The sequence below is a fragment of the Aedes aegypti genome, chromosome 3, assembly GCF_002204515.2.
Source record: "Aedes aegypti strain LVP_AGWG chromosome 3, AaegL5.0 Primary Assembly, whole genome shotgun sequence".
Taxonomy (NCBI): domain Eukaryota; kingdom Metazoa; phylum Arthropoda; class Insecta; order Diptera; family Culicidae; genus Aedes; species Aedes aegypti.
Window position 1 is genome coordinate 279,033,416 of NC_035109.1, and position 21,625 is coordinate 279,055,040.

General features: G+C 41.8%; 1 protein-coding gene across 3 annotated transcripts; it reads right to left on the reverse strand.

Annotated features, from left to right (window-relative positions):
• Nucleotides 1–12,687: 12,687 nt before the first annotated feature.
• LOC5573059 (protein FAM98A) lies at nucleotides 12,688–20,840 on the reverse strand. 3 transcript variants are annotated; one of them, XM_021850111.1, is made up of 6 exons: nucleotides 20,765–20,840; nucleotides 20,601–20,691; nucleotides 19,546–20,542; nucleotides 13,558–13,566; nucleotides 13,249–13,486; nucleotides 12,688–13,179 (listed from the first exon to the last, which is right to left on the reverse strand). In XM_021850111.1, exons 2-6 carry the CDS (start codon nucleotides 20,636–20,638, stop codon nucleotides 12,872–12,874), a joined length of 1,590 nt encoding a protein of 529 aa, XP_021705803.1. In that variant the 5' UTR covers nucleotides 20,639–20,691; nucleotides 20,765–20,840; the 3' UTR covers nucleotides 12,688–12,871. The 3 variants fall into 3 exon arrangements, with proteins under 3 accessions (XP_021705803.1, XP_021705804.1, XP_021705805.1); XM_021850112.1 differs by having other exon boundaries at nucleotides 20,759–20,840; XM_021850113.1 differs by lacking the exon at nucleotides 13,558–13,566.
• Nucleotides 20,841–21,625: the final 785 nt, after the last annotated feature.

Below are 21,625 nucleotides of genomic sequence, written 5' to 3' on the forward strand. Positions count from 1 at the left end.
TTAATCTTCTTCTTCTTTCTGGCGTTACGTCCCAACTGGGACAGAACCTGCTTCTCAGCTTAGTGTTCTTATGAGCACTTCCACAGTTATTAACTGAGAGCTTTCTTTGCCAATTGACCATTTTTGCATGTGTATATCTCGTGTGGCAGGTACGAAGATACTCTATGCCCTGGGAATCGAGAAAATTTCCTTTACGAAAAGATCCTCGACCAGCGGGATTCGAACCCACGACCCTCAGCATGGTCATGCTGAATAGCTGCGCGTTTACCGCTACGGCTATCTGGACCCCCCTGGGCTAGTTCATCTAAGGATCATGAAAAGTTCACATGTTTTCATTTATTCAAAATTATTCATGTTGCGGAAACAAAATTTTCACCCGCCTTTCGAAAGCTAGGAGTTTGAGCTAGGAGGCCTTAAGTGAATCAAAACGGTACCGAGTTATAGAACCTAAAATTTATAACTCTATAACGCGATATCGAAACACGAAATATCGAGTTAGTGAGAGTTGGCTGTAGTTCCAGAGCTCCATTGATTTTCGATCTTGAGACAAACCGACCCCGGTAAATACCCAGGTAAATACTATGCAATAGTTACTCGAACATAATACCGCACACATAAGATTAACTCAATAGTCAACTAACTGTTCCAATAGTAAAACTACTGATGAATAAGGGAGTGGGCCATTTGGTATAAGGTCGTTTAGCATAAGGTCATTTGGCGTTACGTCCATTTGGCATAACCAGAATTGTACCCTTTCTTTCAAAAGATGACTGTTTTCCATAATTGTTGTGCCAAATGGCTTTATGCCAAATGACATGGACCCGATAAACAATCATTTTACCGTTGAAAAAAAAATCGAAAAGGCTAGTTCATTTGGCACATTGTTAGAGCATTTTTATGAAAACGACTTGCTTATAAATACAAAGTCGATCAAATTCATGGAAAAAGGCGTTAACAACAAAAAGGTAATTTTCTAACTTGAGACTTTGCGTATCCCGTAACGCAGGTAGATCACCTTTACATGGTGCGTTATGAGATCTGCCGAACCAATCCCTAGAATCATCTTTTTTCATCTTAGGATTATTGTTCTGGTAATTTGAGTGTTTGCAGCATTTAGGGTAGGCTATTACAGGCTGTTGCGGATGCAATAGGTGAACAGTATGGCTAAACAATTCATTTTAACTGCGTTCTTTACATGTAAGCAGTACTTCTTGATGTTGATTACTAATTTGAAGCCTTGCGATACAGATGAAATAAACAGTTTTAGTACTAAAATAATTTAAAGCTTTTAAAAAGCGTCGTCTTTGTACCAATTATGGTAATAGTGTTCCAAGCATTCGTCATAAAAGTGTACCTATCATGGACTATCTATTATTTGTACGAAATTAATTTAAATGCCATCCACAGCGAATGAGAATGCAACACTAATAAGTAATTAAGTTAAATTATGATTAAATCAATTTATTGCAATGGGTTTATGGGAGCAAATAAAATATCGAAGAGAAGTAAACATGTTGTGAAAATTCAAAATATGATACAAAACAGCGTTAATGAACTCACATTACCTTTCCGGTTCATGATTTTTGGAAAAAGAATGAAAATCAAAAAAATCGAATACAGTGAAACCTCCATAAGTCGATATTGAAGGGACCATCGACTCATGGAAATAACGAGTCATGGAACAGCAATCCTTTGGAAAGTGGCTTCTAGGGACCATCATAGTAACCATGAAATTCTGTTTTTAGTATGGTTCCATGAGTCGATATCGAGTCATGGTCCAGGATTGCTGTTCCATTACTCGATATTTCCATGAGTCGATGGTCCCTTCAATATCGACTCATGGAGGTTTCACTGTATTGTTGAAACGACCATCTCCACCATGAAATTGTATAATTGAAAAATCCTTGTAATTGAGGATAAAACTTGATATTTTGCTGTATTCTACGAGTGGCGTGAGGTAAGAATTGTCGGTCTTGTATTATAATAGCGAGGTGACAATACTGGACTCGAGTGAAGTGACTCTTCATTTGGTATACACGGCGAGTCACTTCACTCGAGTTGAGAATTGTCACCTCACGCCAATCGTGGAATAAACCTTACCGCCTCTCCGCCATGGATGTCACCTGAAAAATATTCGTATAAGGATATAAGAAGTATACTTCTTTTTTCACTGATCATAAAATGTAAACAAACCGCCTCCAGAGTATCGCCATAATTGGGCTCTCATACACTCTTTGTACCATCGCCATAGTGGATATAACATTTTTTTTCTCAGTAGCGATACGAGTAGTACTGGGGCTTTTAATCTGCCCCAAGTTCCTGCCCAACATTTGCTTTTAAAAGCCTCTATTACATTCATCACACAAACGTTCCTAAGCAATGTTGCTCAAATGGTCACTGTGTACCCTAGCAGCAATCAACCCTTGCCGTAGTTTTGCAGTCTAGTATTCCAGACTAGTATAAAACTATGATAAGACTTGAAATGCTGCTAAAGTGGTTGAAGTGAAGAACGAAATAGTTTTATTGAAAGGTCCTCATTCCCTAATTCATTTCATCAGTCACTGTCACATAATTACCAGACTTTTGCTGTTGTCACTTTTGTTTTTAACACTATCACTATTATCACCAATTAGACACTCATTAACTTTCCTAATACACATCTTATATGTATACTTTCCATTATATCACTTCACTTTCACAGCTACAATTTTTATCAAAATCACATCAAACTACTTTCATTATAATTAATTTTTATTAGCATTTCCCATCTGTTATCATAACTAAATAATTAAAAAAATATCAAACTACGATTTAGCACTACGATCAAGAAAGTTACAGTAGAAAAATAAAAACACTTCGATAAATTTTACAGCACTCGCTGTCATTATGAACTCTTTTATTATGAATGGCAATAGTTTTTATATTCAGAGAAATGATCGCAGAATGTATTATAACCATCATTAAACTAGTAGCATAAATAAACAGACGTACCACTGAAGGTTCATATTAGTATTATTATATATGTGTTTTTAACAAAACTATCACAATCACTTTCAATGCAATTTTCAAATATTTTCATCACCACAATCACTAATTTTGAAACGACGAGTGCAACGCACAGTTCTACCAAACACCCATTCTTATGATGCATTATTACACGATTGATCACACGTTAGCTTTGAAACTTAACCACCATTACTGATTAGTACAAAGGATGCTAAAGCTTGTGTAAACGAACTGAAACATCAACAACCAGCACTGTTTTTTAAGTAACTACTAAGCCCTGGCGGTCCCTCCGTTCGAAGAGGACCTGATAATATGCCGAAACATTTTATCAGATCCTCCGCCTGAATGCAACCGTTCCATGAAAATCATGACTCGTTAGAGGTGTGCCAAAGTATTGGTAAGGTGAAATGTTTTACAGACGAATATTATTATGGTGCACCTTCTACTTTGGCACCGTCAAACCCTGTGATCGTGGCCAGGGATAGTGGATATAACAAAATTTACAAATTAAAACGGTAAATTTTGCTCTCGCTAGGCAACATACATGTCGGTTAAAGTGGCTTTACTGGATGAAAACATAAATTTCGTCACGGGTGTCCTTTAGCAAACTGCTAAGAAACTAACATATGCGTGCGGCCAGATTTTTTCAACGTTCAATTTTCGGAGTGTATTTTACGGATGTTCTTATCAAGATCTAGTTATATCTAGTTTTATCATTCCTGTGAATATTAACCATCATATTGTAGTGAAACATTACAGACAATCTTTTTGTTACCACTATTGCCACCATTGGTACTTTAGCCATATTTGGTACTTCTACTTCTACCTTAGTCCTACAGTTTCTGAATTGACCAATTTAACTTAATTGATTCCTTCAGATGTTTCTGAGGAGACCAAACAAGAACGGTATCGAAATTGATACTTTATTGGCGTCCAATGGCAGTTGAGTGATACGACATGCATTACGCTAAGGATACGACTGATAGGGGCAATGGGGGGCAATATGAACATACGGGGCAATATGAGCCACCCCGGTTTTGACCTCAAAACAGTGTTTTAATGTCTAGTGTCATTATGATCTGCTAAAGGATGCATCAAAAAGCCACCACAATAAAAACCGAAAGAATATTCGTTTAAACACTCAAGATATTTACAAAAATGTACAAATTTGCCCTTCGTCATGAAAAGCTTATAATTTTGGCAGTTTTTAATTAAGCCTATAACACAATTATATTTATAATTCTGGTAAATTTTACCAATCCATTGAAACTTCTGATCATAATGAACAGTTCGTGAGTGAAATTAGATTTGTTCGTAAACAAAATTATTGAAAACCAATATATTATTTTCAAGATAAAGGGGCGGGGCAAAATGAGCCACCTAGATTTAAGCAAAACAAACGATGTTTTGAACATAAAAATGCATTGCCTAAATATACCAGATTATTAGTTTTACTGCATAGTCATCTTTATGCATCATTACAAATGGAACACTTTGCTAGAAAATACGTTGAACCAAGTATCGCAATTTAGTACTCTGCCCATACTCGCAATACAGTCCCATTAGGAAAATCATCATGTCGAGAAAAACGCAACTGAACATTATTGCAAAAAAAAAATCATAACGCCGCTGCCCGCAGCAAAAAATTTTAGTGCCATCCATCAAAACATTATCATTAGAGTATAAGAAAATTATCAGTAACCAAAATATTTTTAATACATTTGTTTTTTATGTACAAATCCAAGATACTTGCAAGTGGGACTCGTTATCCGAGTGCTTTTCTCATCATATTCAAATATACCCGCATACCAGTCCCATTGCTTGGGACTCGCTTACTTTGTTATCGCGCACCTTGACGCATTTAAAGCCAAGTTTACTGTAGATTCCGTGGCACTTTTACTTTTGCTACTATTAGGGTTCTCATCTTCTAGTTACAATACTTCTTGTAAAGTATTAGACTTAGCGGTGACAGTGACAGTCCTGAAGACATTCCTGGATTTGATGAAAGCGTTGCGACCGGCCGATAGGAAAGGTAATCTGGATTCACCTGCAGCACGTTTATATTGGATTTGAAACACAGTACTCAGGCGGGCAAGTATTATTTAGCTTGATTTCGGCAGAGCTATTCGACAGTTCTTAGAAACCCATAATGCTGCCTTCTTATTGGATCTATTCATTTTTCAGCATTGGATATGGCTCATGCATAGTTTGACCAGTTGACGATACCAGTGCGCTGCAGTGGTAATTTGCGTATTCCCACATTGGCCCAAAAAGCCTTTCCCTCGTCGTTGGAAGATGAACCTACCAAAGATTTTGTGATAATTGGTCAGAAGACGAGGGCAATCACAGCAGTAAGTTTGACTTGGAGGGCAGCTACTTATCTTATTTTTAGTTTAGACTCTTATAAGGTTTAACATTTAGATATTTTTTCTTTCACTTAGCGCCCCATAAGTTATTTCAAGCAATAACAATATTTGTTATGGAATAAAGATGGTTAAAAATACTGTAATTTGTAGTATTTATTTCTCTTATGGGATGAAAAGTACGAGCCAAGATTATAGAAATCATAACAGGAAGAGGTTTGCTTGAATTTCATCGTAAACTACTAGTGGGACTGTTATGCGGGTACTTTCAATATGGGACGCACCTGATTTGATATTTTTTTCGCATTTCGTCCATACAAAAATACAATTTTAGGTATGATACCTAGAAGTACACTAATAATAAACATGATTCACGAAGAAATCTCAAAAGTGATGAAAATTCAAATGGGACTGTTATGTGAGTATGGGCAGTACTAGTATAACATGATCTGTTTACTATGTATTATGTATCTTTAAAAATAAGCCGCTAGAATCAATAATTTCAAGCAAAGCTAATACAATGTCCTTTCCAATAATGTACTCTTCACCACTAACTCTTCTCTATACTGTTTTAAATAAAAATCATTCGATTGAATGAGGTGGCTCATACTGCCCCGTAGGGTGGTGTTCCTTCAGATCGAGCGGACTGTAAATTTGGGGGGTCGGATAACGACGGGAAAATTCTTTCCGTAGCCAAGCAACAACGCGTCTTGATACTCTAGACTATAGAACTCAACTGGTCTTTATTTCGCAAAAAAACAGAAAAATCGAAAAAGCAATAATGTGTGTGTGTATTTGTCTTTTTAGGGTTGTTGACGTACGGTGTGTGGTAGGGATGCGCAAGTAGGCGAACATCATCCCCCGCGTTGAAATCTGGATTTCAACACTCTTCCTGATCAAACGGCAGCAAACAGACCTCCGTCACAGCACGCTTGAACTCTGCTCCATTTGCTGTTCTCACCGTTACGACGCGCACAACGCCGTCACTTCCAGGGTGCGTTTTCAGGATTCTTCCTAGTGGCCATTGTAGCGGCGGCATGTTCTGGTCCACAAGCAACACCAGTGAACCCTCTTTGATTTCCTTCGTTTTCAACCACTTGGATCTATTCTGAAGTTCTGGCAGATATTCCGCTGTCCACCTTTTCCAGAAGCGCTGCAGCATGGTCTGCACCAACTGCCATCGCGATAGTCTGTTCTCTTTCATATGCAAGTAGCTCGGTTCGGGTACGGCTTGCATCTCTCGAGCGATCAGGAAGTGAGCAGGCGTAATAGCTGTGTAGTCACTAGGCTCATCCGAGCTTGGCGCCAAGGGCCTAGAGTTTAGCACAGCTTCAATTTGCGTCAACGTGGTATACAGTTCTTCGTAGGATAGCTTCCGGTCGCCGACAATCCGCTTGAGGTGATGCTTTACCTGTTTCACACTGGCCTCCCATATACCGCCAAAGTGTGGACTTCGCGGCGGTATGAAGGTCCAGTCGATTCCCTTGTTGGTGCAGTAGGTTGTGATTCTTGCGGTAGCACGTTGGTTCTGGAACATCAGCCATAGTTCATGCAACTCTGATTTAGCCCCAACAAAGTTGTTGCATTGTCAGAGTGCATCGATTTCGGACACCCACGCCTGCTGACGAAACGCCTCAAAGCCGCGAGAAACGCGTCCGTCGTCAGATCGGAAACTAGTTCCAGATGTATGGCACGGGTCTACAGACACACGAACAAGCTAACGTAGGCCTTCGTAAGTTGGGGTTTGCGAGCTGTAGTCGAAGATTTAATCAAAAAAGGACCAGCATAGTCCACACCGGTGTTCGAGAAGGTAGGAGCTGGCTGAATGCGATACGACGACAGATCGCCCATCAACTGTGTCGTCTTTAAGGGGTTGGCTTTGAAGCACGGTATGCAGTCTCGAATTACCTTACGAATTGTACTTTTCACATTCAATGGCCAGTATCGTTGGCGTACGACTGCGAGTAATCCTTTTTGCCCGATGTGCAGGTTTTCCAAATGCAAATACCGGACGAGTGCCTCAGTAGTTGGGTGCTTCGCTGGCAGCAGCATCTGATGACGACTATTATACGGTATGAAGGCTCGCTTGATGCGCCCTCCAACTCTTAGAATATTATCTTTCGGATCCAAGAACGCTCGTAATCCGTTGAGCCGATGCTTAACGTCCTCGCCGTCCATCAGAGCGCTAATTTCCTGTTGGAACGTTTCGCGTTGAATCAGCCGTACTACCAGGAGCGTCGCTTCACGAATTTCGTCGGCAGATAGCGGACCTTTCTTCACCACCCTTTTTCTAGACATGATGTATTTGGCAAAGCGAACGAAGTAGGCCGAGTAGCGCACAATCTTCATAAAATTGCTCACCCTGTCAAAAATCGGCATTCGTCCAATTGAAGCAGTTATAGCTAGTACTACGCCAGCACCAGATCGCATTTCCGGCAGTTCTTCATCCGGAATCATAGGTTCATCCACTACCTCGACGACAGCGCAATTGAATGAAGGTGGACCAGTCCACCACATCTTGGATTCGGCAAGTTTCCTCGGCTGTTCACCCCGGGAGATTAGATCCGCCGGGTTCTCATCCGTAGGAATATATTTCCAGCTGCAATTCGGAGTTAGTGTTTGGATTTCACTTACCCGATTCGAAACAAAAGTATGTAGCAGGTGAGGAGGTTTTCGAATCCACCCCAGTACGATTTTCGAGTCACTCCAAACAACTGTCGATTCAAATTTTAGTTCTGTAGCATCCAGCAGCTTCGTTACCAGCTTGGCGAGCAATAAAGCCGCTAGCAGTTCAGCGCGAGGAGTGGTGATGAGTTTCTTTCTCCCTTTCTTCTTCGGTAGAATGTGACTCTTGCTGGAAATCAGTCGCATCTGGAATGAACCATCAGGAAAGACGGCACGAACATAAAGACATGCCCCGTACGCCAAGTCGGAGGCGTCAGCAAATCCATGCAGTTCAAGCTTGAGCAGACCGTTCCATGAAATCCATCGTGGCATCCGCACTTCCTTTAGGACTATCATTTCGTTTCGGAAACTCCGCCACTTAGAGCCAACATCGGATGGAACTGGGTCGTCCCAATCAATCTCCAACTCAGCAACTTCACGCAAAATCAGCTTCGCGGTTGTAATCACTGGTCCAAAGAATCCCAGAGGGTCAAATATTTTGGCTAGTTGACTCAGAAGCTTTCTGCGAGTTATTCCCTCGGAGTCGACATAGTCCGGAACCGACACAGAAAACCAATCCTCAAACGGGTTCCAAGTGACGCCCAAAGTCTTCACGACTGCATTCGAATTGTCATCGGTTATCATGAAAGAGTTTCCTCGAAGTTCTTCGGGAACAGCTTGCACGATGTCAGCATGGTTGGCACACCATTTATGAGCGCCAAAGCAGCCCTTTGCTAGCAAACCTGTTACCTCTCGTTGGAGCTGGCATGCTCCACCAAGAGTATCAGCTCCCGTCAGGATGTCGTCCATATATGTTCCCTTTTCGATGACTTTTGCGGCTTCCGGGAACTCTTCCTTGTGATCAGCAGCAGCTTGCTTGAGTGCCATGGTTGCTTGGAACGGCGAAGGTCCCAGGCCGTATGTAACCGTCTGCAACTCTCGGACTGTCAGCGGATCGTTTTTATCGTACCTCCAGAAGATGCGTTGGTACTTGGTGTCCTGTTGATGAACCCCAACCTGGCGAAACATCTTCGGAATATCCAGCGTAAAGACGTACTTAAACCCTCGGAAACGGAGCAGGATCGCAATTAGATCGTTCTGGATAGTAGGTCCAGTCATAAGGACATCGTTAATCGATACGCCTGTGGAACTTCTGGCGGATCCATCAAAGACGACTCTCAGCTTGGTCGTCGTACTGCTGGGGCGCAGAACGCAGTTGTGAGGTAAATAGTAGACCGATCCAGGTTCCTCGTTTGGCTGTTCCTGTACTACTCGCATGTGTCCGAGCTGTTCGTAGTCTCGGATGAACTGCGAATATTGCTCCTTTAATTCCGGTTGATTGTCCAGCTTCCTTTCCAGATTCAGAAAGCGCTTCAACGCCATCTGACGTGAGTCTCCCAGTTCTTGCTTGCGTTCGTTGAAGGGGTGTTGCACAACGTATCTTCCTTCTTCTGTTCGTTGGTGTGTTCGCCGGAAATGATCCAGGCACATCTCGTCATCCGCCGTATGGGAAAGGCGAATCCCGTCGCATGCTTCCACCTTGTAGAAGCTCTTAAGCAGTTCGATGAGTGGTTCGTCCTCAGCGGTCTGGCAGAAGTGCGCGCGACTACTGCCGCATCGCAAGCGATTACTCCTCCAGCGATCCACCCCAGCTTCGTATTCTTTAGAGCCGGAAGGTTTGGCCCAAGCTGGTGTTGGCCATCAACTAGAAGATTCCAAAAGAATTCCGCCGATAAGCATATCGACACGACCTCGTTGGTTGAACGTCGGGTCGGCCAACAACTTGTCGATTGGGATGGGCCACTCCGAAACGTCAAATGATTTAACCGGTAGATCACCAGTTATTCGAGGCGTCACCAGCAGATCTAGCTCGGTTGCGAAATCTGTATGACGAGATCTGATTGTCGTACGTAACGAACGGCTAATCCGAGTTTTATTGCCGTTCAGACCGCTAACTGTGACGTCAGCAGGTACCGTTCTCATTGAGAGAAGGTTCGCGAATCGCTCCGTGATGAAATTCATCTGGGAAGCGGAGTCTAGAAGCACTCGGCATGGATATGCAGCGCTACTCAAGCCGTCGACCAAGACAACGGCAGTCGAAAGCAAAGTTTGCTTCTCGGAATTCTCAGCACTTGCACACAAGGTTGTCGATGACCCTGCTGTAGTATTGGTCGTCTGGTTCACATCTGGTGTCGCAACTAGAGTCGATGAAGGTTCTGATGACTTCGTAGTGATGCCACTGCTAGAGGCCTTTCTGGATGACTCCTCGACGTGGAGCGTAGTGTGGTGTCGCTTGCCACACTCGCGACAGGACTGCTTCGAAGAACACGCAGCGGTTCGGTGGCCTCTTCCCAAGCAGTTGAAACAGGATCCATACTTTTTTAGCAATTCGTACTTCTCACCGACACTTTTGTTTTTAAAGGCGTCACACTTCCAGAGTTCATGGTTTGCCTTGCACATTGGACACTTAGGTTCGATTTTCTCATTTTTAGTTTCACTTGACACTAACGTATGGCCTTTTGCCACCGTTTTGTATTTAGCACTCTCCGTCAACGGCTTCATGGTTGTGTCGAGCTTCTCGTAGATACGACACTGCTCTTGCAGGAACTCCAGCATCGCATCATATGTTGAAAGCACATTCTTCTTTTGCCGACCTTCCCAAGCCACTCGAAGCTTTTTATCCATTTTTCCGGCAATGAGATTGATTACCATCTGCTCTCCGAGTCCATTCAATGGCAGATTCAGGTGCTTTAAGGCCTCCACATTCTTGGTACAGGTGTCAATCATTCTCCGCAAATTCTCTGCGTTCTCCTGGCCAACCTTTGGTAAGTTGAACAGATTTTCGACGTGTTTGTCGACTATGACTCGTCTGTCCTCAAACCGCTGGGCGAGCACCCTCCATACGGCGTCGTAGTCATTATTATTGACCAAATCTTGGTCGATTACGCCAGCTGCTTTCCCTACGAGGCTTTTCTGCAGGTGAAACAGTTTTAGCGCCGGTTCCTCCTGCTGGTATCGATCCATTATCGTGGTAAACATCGCCTTGAATGAATACCACTTCTCTGCTGACCCATCGAAGGTCGGTAGAGGCACTTGGAGCGGTGGAAGGTAGGGCTGTGCTGGCAAAACAGGTGGCATGGCAGAATTGGGTGGTCCTTGAGCATGAGCATGTGACATCTCGGCTATCGACGCCGCCTGCATCAGCATGCCCAATTGGATGGAAACGTTGTTGTACAACGCCTCGAAATCAACGTAGCTCTCGGTGTGCTCAGCTAGACGGTCTTCAGAGAGCGGCAGCACGTAGATCTGGTTCTGGATGGCATTGCACTCGTGATAACAGCTCTCCACCGTTTTCTGATGGAGTTGGAGGAAATGAATGTTTTTAGTGTTCGGATTCGGCTGATCGTCACTGTCCCACAAAGCTGCTCTAACACGGGCCAGCTTCCCGTGAACCGCCACTCTCTGATTGACCAATCCCTTGAGCTGCTCCTCCATCCTTTTCATTTCTTGTTTCTTCTTCTTTGCTTCTTTTTGTTCAGCAATCGGCGTAGGCGTAGGCGACGGCACAATGTCCGATGGCTCAGGCAAAATGTTCGTGAATTTATTCACTACGGTCTTCGGAGTTCTCGGTGTATTTTCCGATTCAATGTTCGTTGGCTGATGCGCGACCGTCGTTGGCGTTTTCGTTTCCGATCTAAGCCACGGTAACATCTTCCGTCTCGATCGCGCACAATTTTTCAATCGCACTCACGCACCGATAATTGTTCGATGCCATCCGCCATTTGCAAAAAAAGCACACCGCTTGAGCCTAGCCGATGGAACTTTCACTTTTAGCACTTATTTTTTCGTTTTTTCCGCTTCGGAACGCCGTGACGTCGTATCCGTCTTGGAACGGACCAGATTACGAATCCTCCGAAGAGTATTCCTTCACTTTTCTTCTACTTGTAGCGACCGCCACGAGCAAAGCTGCACCCGTCCGGCAGCAGCACGAACCGATGCTCGAATTTTCTTTCGGTATCGCGGAACTTTCACGAGAACCACGTCGATCGTTACTGATTTTCCCGTATCCGGTTCTAGAAGGACCACTAGGTTCCTTCAGATCGAGCGGACTGTAAATTTGGGGGGTCGGATAACGACGGGAAAATTCTTTCCGTAGCCAAGCAACAACGCGTCTTGATACTCTTGACTATAGAACTCAACTGGTCTTTATTTCGCAAAAAAACAGAAAAATCAAAAAAGCAATAATATGTGTGTGTGTTTGTCTTTTTAGGGTTGTTCACGTACGGTGTGTGGTAGGGATGCGCAAGTAGGCGAACAGGTGGCTCATAATGCCCCATATGGTTGGTGATCACGTAGAAAAACATGGTTTTCCAAAAAGTTCCTGAAATAATTTGCAAGTTGATGTTAACAATAATTATTGAAGTAACATGGAAGATAACATTTTATAGTACGAGTCACTTGCATTTAAACCATAATTTTTGCTGTTTTTATATGCATTCCATGACGTTTTTTCTTAGGCGGCCCATATTGCCCCGATCACCCCTATCACTTTAGATCTAAAAATTGGTCGCAGTGGCGGAATAAAAAAAAATGGGACAATTTTCCAGTTGATGGCAAAGGGTATTTTATGTCATCAAAAGTAAAACAAATTTTGTTTTCGAATGTTTCGCAAACCTTAGCATATTTATTTTAAATATATTAATTCGGCAAAAGACATCCTACGAACACACTTCTCTACAATAGAATGTACCTTTTCAGTAGTTAGTGTTAGTGTCTAGCTTCATTGAAATGGACAATTGGAAAAATGCCTTTCTTATTCTTCATGCTTAAACTTCCATCTAGCGACGACCCCCGCGGTTGTAGTTGGACCGGCCACCTCCGCCACTTCCGCCACGACCGCCTCCGCTGCCCCCACGGTTGTAATCATTGTCGTAATCACGATCACGGTTATTATCGTAGCCACTACCGCCGGAACTACCTCTATTGTATTGCTGGTCTCCTCCGTAGCTTGAACCGCCACCTCCGCCGCCGCGATAATTCGAACCGCCAGAGCTGTTGCTGTACTGATCGCTGCTAGAGTATCCTCGACCGGCACCGGAACTATATCCGCTACTGCTAGTATTGCTGCTGTAGCTTTGATTGTAGTCTGAAAACAGGTTGACTCAATGTGTTATATTCGAACGTTTTGCTCTAACTTCAAGTCATAGGTGAATACCTTTTTGTGGTTGAGACCATCCTCCTTGTACACGACTTCCACCGCGGCTTTGCTGGTAACCTCCACCTCCCTGATGTTGTTGGTAACCACCTTGGCTTCCCTGACTGTAACCCCCGCCGCCTCCCCCTTGACTGAAGCCTCCTTGTTGTTGCTGTTGCTGATAGCCACCGTGTTGCTGATGTCCGCCATGCTGTTGGAATCCTCCTCCGCCGCCACCACCACGGTTCTGATGTCCACCCTAGAGGAAAAGAAACTTTTTAAAAACTACTTCTTATAATTGAGGGATGATTATTGAGGTCTTAAACTTACGCTAGCATCCTATCCGTTGCATTCAAAATTAAAGGGAAATTGATCAATTCTTGGAATGAGTTATGAAGGAAAGTGAAGCTTAAGCAGCTTAAGAATAGAGTTCTTTAACAAAGGCAACAAGGTTGTTTTACCTATATTCTAAAGCAAACGAACCTGTTGAACTTTTTATTATAAAATTTTATCCGTCAAAGCTCTGCTCATTAGTCGTTTTCTATGGCTTAAATTCAGATCTGTTCAAAACTTTGGAAAAATATCTCACCAAAACTTAGTTTAAGGGTGGGTTTGTATAAGTATTTTTCCAATCTAGAAGGAATTTTGAAATAATAACTACGCATAACTTTCAAGAAAGCCTTCCTTAGCCAAGTGGTTAGAGTCCGCGGCTACAAAGCACAGCAATACTGAAGATGTCTGGGTCCAGGATCTTTTTGTAATGGAAATTTCCTTGACTTCCCTGGACATAGAGTAAAATCGTCCCAGTGAGGACGTAATGCTAAGAAGAAGGAGAAGAAGAAGGACTTTCAAAAACATTAACATCAAATAAAAAATAATTCAAAAAATTAAGTAGTTGATAGAATTACTGAATAAATTACTGGATGACTTAGGCTTTCCTTTGAAAAATTGGAAAAGTAATCTCTGAATAAATTTCTGGGGTTGTCATTAACAAAGTCCCAGGTTGAATTGTTGTATCTGGAACAAAACTTTTGCAGGATGAGCTTCCGAAGAAATATTCGGTGTAATGCTGGAAGGAAACTTAAGGTAAATACAGGGCTGGCAGCTGGTATATTTTTAGAGATTTTGTTTCTCTCTATTTTTATGCAAGAATCTAAAAAGACTATTTTAAATGGAAGCTCTGTAAAATCTCTTTTTATCTAAAGTCGCTATTTTCCTCTTCTTGCAGTGATTTCTGTTTCGAAATACAGTCAACTTTCGTTCGTTGCACTAAATCGGTAGCGCACCTAGTGAAAGACTTTCACTAATCGGGCTGAGTTTTCAGTTGTCAAAATATCGAATACAAAAGAAATTCAGGGCTGCCAACATTGATGAGTCTAGATTTATGTCAAAAAGTGACGTTTGTCTTCGTTTTAAGTGGGCTATAGCCTATCTAACGGGAGCCCAATTAAAACAAAGCCCACCTAAAGATAGTGCAACGAACGAAATTCGACTGTACCTATCCAAAAATTTCCACAACGGTCAGAGGCTTTCAACCAACTTCAGTTTTCTACCGATTATCCAGTAATTATCCTAGCAGATCTCCCAAAGATTCGTACAGGAGTTCTTCCAAGTTTATTGCAGAGTAGGAGGAGAAATTTATAAGGTTTTTTTTTTCAGGGGAATGCCTCAAAAAATTCTTACGCCGATTTTTAAAATTATTTCTTTAGCCATTTTAATATCAATTCCTTCGTGAATTCATCTACGTTTTATCACAAAAACTGCTCCATAATTGTTTCAGCAATTACTTCTCGAAATTTGTAAAAAAAAACTTTCGTGCATTCCTCAATAAATTCGACAAATGTTTCATTCATCTTATTGTAAAGTTACAGACAATTCGTTCGAGAAAACTGCCAAGCCAAAGTGAATCATGAAAGTGTCATGCAAGTAGTTTTGCCCCATAACATTCATAGAAAAATGTCTGGCTGATTTCCTGATTCATAAGATGAGGGGCCCAGATAGACGTAGCGGTAAACGCGCAGCTATTCAGCAAGACCAAGCTGAGGGACGTGGGTTCAAATCCCATCGGTCGAGGATCTTTTAGGGTTGGAAATTTTCTCGACTTCACAGGGCATAGAGTATCTTCGTATCTGCCACACGATATACGCATGCAAAAATGGTCATTGGCATAGTAAGCTCTCAGTTAACCTTTACGTTACCGGCCTCAGACAAGGCATTTTCAAACAGCTGTCATTTCGTAAATTTCCATTCGATTTTTTTGAAACTATGTCAATAAAAGAAGAATCAACTTATTAACATGTGATGTGGCTACTTCATAGCTCCAAGCACAGGTTACACCAGGGCCTCCTTGGAGATATTTTTGTTTTATATCCATAACAAACCGTGTGACATGTCAATCTTCGTGAATTCGAAAGAACATGTCAATTAATGAAGTATGAACTAGGTATCAACTAATTAGGTCACTCTTAAGCACCTGGTACTGGTTCCGCCAAGGCCTCTTAGAGGACATTTCAGTTTCACGTCCAAAACCTATTGTGCAAAGTTTCAATCTACATGAATTCGACAGAACATGTCAATTAATGAGGAATATATCCTGGGTTACTACTCTTTAGCATCACGCACAGGTTCCAGGAAGGCCTATTTTGTGACATTTCCGTTATTTGAAGGAGAAAATTTGTCAATAAATGAAGAATGATTTCGCTACCAACAAATCTGATCACTTCAGAGCACAAGGAACAGGTTTCGCCGAAAACTATTTTTAAAATTTTCCCACGGGTAAAGCATAATGAAAACTCTGAAAAGCATTCAAATAAATCTAGGATAAAATACATACAAACTGATGTGGTTCTCTTCACTGATGCAGTCTCAGGCAGGATCTTTCTGAACAGATGTTTTCCACGAATTTTGGAAAATCTGTTATGCAGATCTTCATGAATACGCCAGGAATGCACTGTGCAACTAGTTAAAACTCAGCAGAAAGCTGAGAAGAAAACTAACAAGGAATCCACCAGAACATTGTTTCGAACATCATCAGAAATCCAACAAGAATCCTAATAGGGTTTTGACTAAAATATTACCAAGGATCAATTGTAAACTTCGAAGAATATTTTTTATTAATTACTCAGGGTTCTTAATAAATTTGTTGATAAAAACTTAAAAGGAATTCGCTTAGAAACTCCTCATGAATACACCGTAAAAACAATCTGATGATTTATGAAATTCCTTTGGCTTACTGACCTTTGGCATATTTACTTCCAATAATTGTTTTTCCCGTTTAAAGAAGAGAACAGAGGAATTCCACGTACAACAGAACAAAAATTTTGTTTAGAATATGTGAGGAATTTCATCAGAAATTGAACAATAATCTAGGCAGCAATTATCTAATTTGGAACCCATTTGAGATTTCATCTATTACCCGTAAAGGGTTTTTCTACAGATTAGTGTTCGGCCCATCGATTGTGTCGCTTGCCCCATCGGGGGAGAACGGTGCAATAGAAATCAGACGTGTCCGGTTCGCGCAGTGCGAAGAAAAAGTTGTGTATTCCAGTCATAAATGTTTGGTCCATCGATTGCATTGCTTGCTGGAGCGAGCGGTGGAACCGGAAACACCCACTAACCCAATGTACTTTCCACGACAATTTTGGAGATACAGAGGTATATTCAGTCTTTGAACTATCGATTCGTGCTCTTTGAGAATGGTTCGCTAATCCCAAGCCCCATTCATTAAATATCTGTGCATATTCGACTGCTCCGGTCAATCACGGAGTGCAACTACGAAGCGGTCACTTAATAAGACAGTTCATTCGCTCCAATTCAAATTGTATTTCTCTGGAGTGGCCAAAACTTCGTTTATTGACAAGTTCCCTCGAATTCATGGAGATTGGGACGTCACACGGTATGTTTCCGACAAGCAACGGAAATGTCCTCAAAGAGGCTTTGGCGCAACCTATGTCAGGCGCTCTGGAGTGGCCAATTCTATGAATATTTAGTTTATTATTCCTTTATCGACATGTTCTTTTGAATTCAAGAAGACTGAGACGTCGCACTGTATATTTCAGACATAAAACGGAAATGTCCCCAAAGAGGCCCTAGTGAAACCTGTGCAATGATATCTGGAGTGGACACATCTGTTTGTACCGGGGTTTTTCTTCTTTTATTGACATGTTCTCCCGAATTCATAAAGATTGAGACGTCGCACGGTAGGTTTTGGACATAAAACAGAAATGTCCCCAAAGAGGCCCTCGTGGAACCTGTGCCAAGAGATCTGGAGTGGCCACAGCTGTTTGTACCGGGGTTTTTCTTTTTTTATTGACATGTTCTCCCGAATTCAAGAAGATTGAAACGTCGCATTATCTTATATTTTACATAAAAACTTTAGTGCAGTTACAACAATAAATAAAAAAACAATCACATTTCTCAAATTTGGCACCCTTGTGATCCCAGTACAATGCGGAATATCTCCGGCATGGTTCCGAATTCAGCATTCTCCATTTATGACAAATAACTGAAACCTATTTTAAGCAAACTGACGGTGGTTTCAAAAAAATCGAATGGAAATTGACGAAATGGCAGCTGTTTGAAAATGCCTTGTCAGAGGCCGGTAACCTAAAGGTTAATAACTGTGGAAGTGCTCATAAGAATACTAAAGGATGGTACACAAATTATGTCACGCTAAATTTCAACTTTGTTGAACCCCCTTTGTCACGGTTTTTGTATGAGCCCTCAAATATTTTTGTATGGCTTGTCACGCTTGGCTCGACCCCCTCCCCCCTCGGAGCGTGACGTAATTTGTGCATGAGCTGAGAAGCAGGCTCTGTCCCAGTGGGGACGTAACGCTAGAAAGAAGAAGAAGATCATGGAAACCTTAATCTCCCGATTCCTGTTTAGATTATTTTGTCGTATGCTCTCTTGTTAATTTCATTTCGGTATCTTTTTGGTCTCTTTTTTCAGCATAAGGTCTTTAAAGTTACCATTTTGAAAGGCTCAGTCGCTACCAGCCTTTCAAGATTTTAAGACTAACAATTGAAAAGGCCTCATCTCCAAAAAGTAAACAAAGAGAAAAACGCAATCTTGTTTTGTTAAACAATAATTCAAATTGATATCATAAATTTAAGCACTGTATGCTATTTTATCGCCCAGGAAGTCGCTGAACAAATTGATTTATAGCAATGAATATTCATTACTATCATTTTAGCCAAAAATCCTACTAAAAAAATGAGTTGAAGGAAATGAGGCTTTTATTTTACCAAATGCTATGCAGCCCTTTTCATTTGTGCCCATAGACGCCAGCCGACGCTGATGAGGCCAGTGAGTTGACGCCTTTGTTTACTCTAACATGTGTTGAAGCCTTCTAGTTGTGGCTTATTTTTTCTCTATTTTCAGATGTGGCCTTTTGAAAATCATTCAAAATTAATGATCAAATTAGAAAAATATAAGTGTATAAGAGTGTTAAGTGATAAAGTATGGTACATGGAAATCCCTCCTGCGAGAGAAGATTCGTGCGATCGAATAAATATGTTATTTACTGGATTCTTCGTCATCCATTGCATAATGTTTGTGCTACGCAAGTGTGCCGTCGAGAAATTGTATTGAGATATTAGTTCAATTGTATTAATATTTCAATTTAACGTTACTTCTCATGAAATTGTAACCAAATCGTGTTTTGTTAATAGCTCGTGAAGTACAAACAGTCTGAAACAGGTATTATCAGGTAGTATGATACAAAATCCACCAGTCCACAGGAATTCGGAATCAATTAAAAATTGATAATGCTCGCCGTTGAGACAATCGCTGTGTGAAATAATACCAAGAGCAGAGCGACTGTAGCATAACTTACATCTGCTTAGTAAATTTGAAACGTTTTTCATAATCTAAATTGCAATTTTGATGTTTGTTTAATAGGCCTCAACTCGGTTTCAGTTAAATATAGAAATGAGGCCTTTTAGGAAAAGGCCGCATTTGCGATGAATATCCTGGTTTGCGGAAAATGAGATGAGGCCTTTTGGAAAAATGTTATTTTATCAACTTTTATGTATATTTTTGAATGTCTATTGTACGTTTCGGTAAGAATATGCTCTTATACACTAAAATCAGCGGAAACCCGATTTGTTTACATTTTGAACTGGAGGCCTTTTGATTTGTTGGTCTTGAATTTATCACATCATAAAGGCGTAACTTCAAAACGATGATGGCCCTATGATTTTTTTCCAAAATTTAAGCCATAGAAATTGACTGGGAGTACGGGGACTACAAATTTGATGATCTTGGGGAGCCCCGTGGGAAATAAAACATCATATATTATCCAACTATTGTACTCACCCGACCGCCACCGAATCCACCTCGTTGGCCACCGCCTCCGGGCCCGCCGGTGCTACGTTGAGTTTGCCACGAAGGCATTTCCAGCGGCGGTGGCTTATGCTCGTAGGCACGTCCACCCCGATCCGGAACCCGCCCGATAATGTGCCGCTGAATTTTACTCTTGGTGTTCTTCCGAACGCTGGCGCTGCTCGTTTTCTCAATGATGGCCATGATCTCCCGGGCGCCTAACAGGGCAGCTAAATCTGTGTCTTTTCCTCCGGTTTGCAAGGAATCAAGTACTTTACGCTTCTCAGCGTATCGCTCGTTCATTTGACCGTCCTTGCCCTTTACGCGGGTGGACCACTTGAAGCTTTGGATCGTAACGTCCAATCGAGTGAGCAACATCTTCCGTCTCAAATCGTACTCCCCATCCAAATCCTTCTGGAGGCTGTCCAGCTTGTTCCATTGCTCCATGGTTAGCTTCTTTTTCGGGGTGAATAACGGAGTGCTCAGTCGTTTTTCGCCAGCAATTCGAATGGTATCGTCCAGATGAACGTTGATTTTCTCAAACAACACCTTAACCGGAATGTTGTTCGGAGGTTTTCCCAATCCCAACGTAATCGAAATGTCCTTCAAGGCCGAAGCGGTGGGAGACTCAAACAGCGTGATTACGTTGACCTTTTCCTTTTTGGGTTTAAGCGATTCAATCATCTTGAACGCCATCAGTTCGTTAATCAGATACTCCAGCAGGATTATTTTCGAGTCGTAGGTTTGCAACCGATCCGAAACATGACCGGAGGTGAGATTCGCATACGGACAAGTCAGTTCCTTCAGAAATCCGGACAGTTCCAGGACAAATGTGTTGGCGTCGTCGCTTTTCGTGATTTTCTCATCCAACTTTCCCAGCACTCGAATTTCATCGGTGAGCCAAATGACCATATCTTGAAATTCGCCGCTTTTAGCCCCAGCAGCGAGTGCCGAGGAAGCGTAGTTATGATCCAGAAACGGACCATCGTACCTAGCGTTAAATACAAAACATTGTTTTATCTACTTTTACCCATAATCGAGACCCTTACCCTACGTTCCTCAGCTCGTCTAGAATTTGCTCTTCCATCCTTTTCCTCGAGACTGCAATCTGCTTTGCCGGTGAGTGTTTTGTCGCTGTTTCTATCATTAGATGCATGAAATTTCTTGATATAATACTGGGATTCGAAGTATCGTAAACCATATTTACCTTTACCTTAGTTATGTGAATTGATTGCCGACTTTTAACTAAAACTTGAATAAATTTAATTTTTAACCGATGCTTCTTTTTTTTTGGATAGGCCTATTCAAATGACGTCTCAAATCAGCTGATCGGGAAGCACTTTGACATTTCTTCTATGAAAATGACAGGTCCGTGTTAGCACCGGTCCTCCACCGATGTAAACAAATGCATAGACGGATCTGTCACATGAAAAGGCCTATTGTCTTTTCGACTGGCTAAGACCACGAGTTGGTCCATCTCGCCGCCGTTGGCTTGTGGTGATAAAGATCCGTTATTTCTCTATGGGTGTTCGACGTCTTGTGGGCTGTTTGTTCTCAAATGTGGAGGTTGTTCCTTTTCAGGAAGTATACTATTTGTTTCATGTCTTCTTCATTTCTGTTCTGGAGTATGGTTTCTAGCGGCTGCATATATTCCAAAACTGGATATTCGGCTCTTTCTCTATCGTATCGTGGGCATTCGTACAGGATGTGTTTCAAATCTTCGGTTGTATCACACCATTCACATTGGTCGTCTTCTTCCCACCCCCACTTGAATTTCCGGTCCTTGGTGAGACAATGTCCAGATCTAATTCTGTTTAGAACCTTGATTTCGTCTGCGTTGAGTGTTAGGTGTTTGCTCCATATCTGTTTGTACGGACGATCTAGAATTTGGTAGTGCCATTTTCCTTTGTCGTTCGATTGTTCTTGGTATTTTCTTTTCCAGCTGTCCCATATCTCGTGGTTGCTTAGGATGAGGGCATCGCTCATAGTGATTCCGTTGAAAAAGGATTGTGGTTTTTTCGTTTGTTCGACGGCTTCTAGGTCTGCTCTCTCGTTTCCGTCGATGCCCATGTGG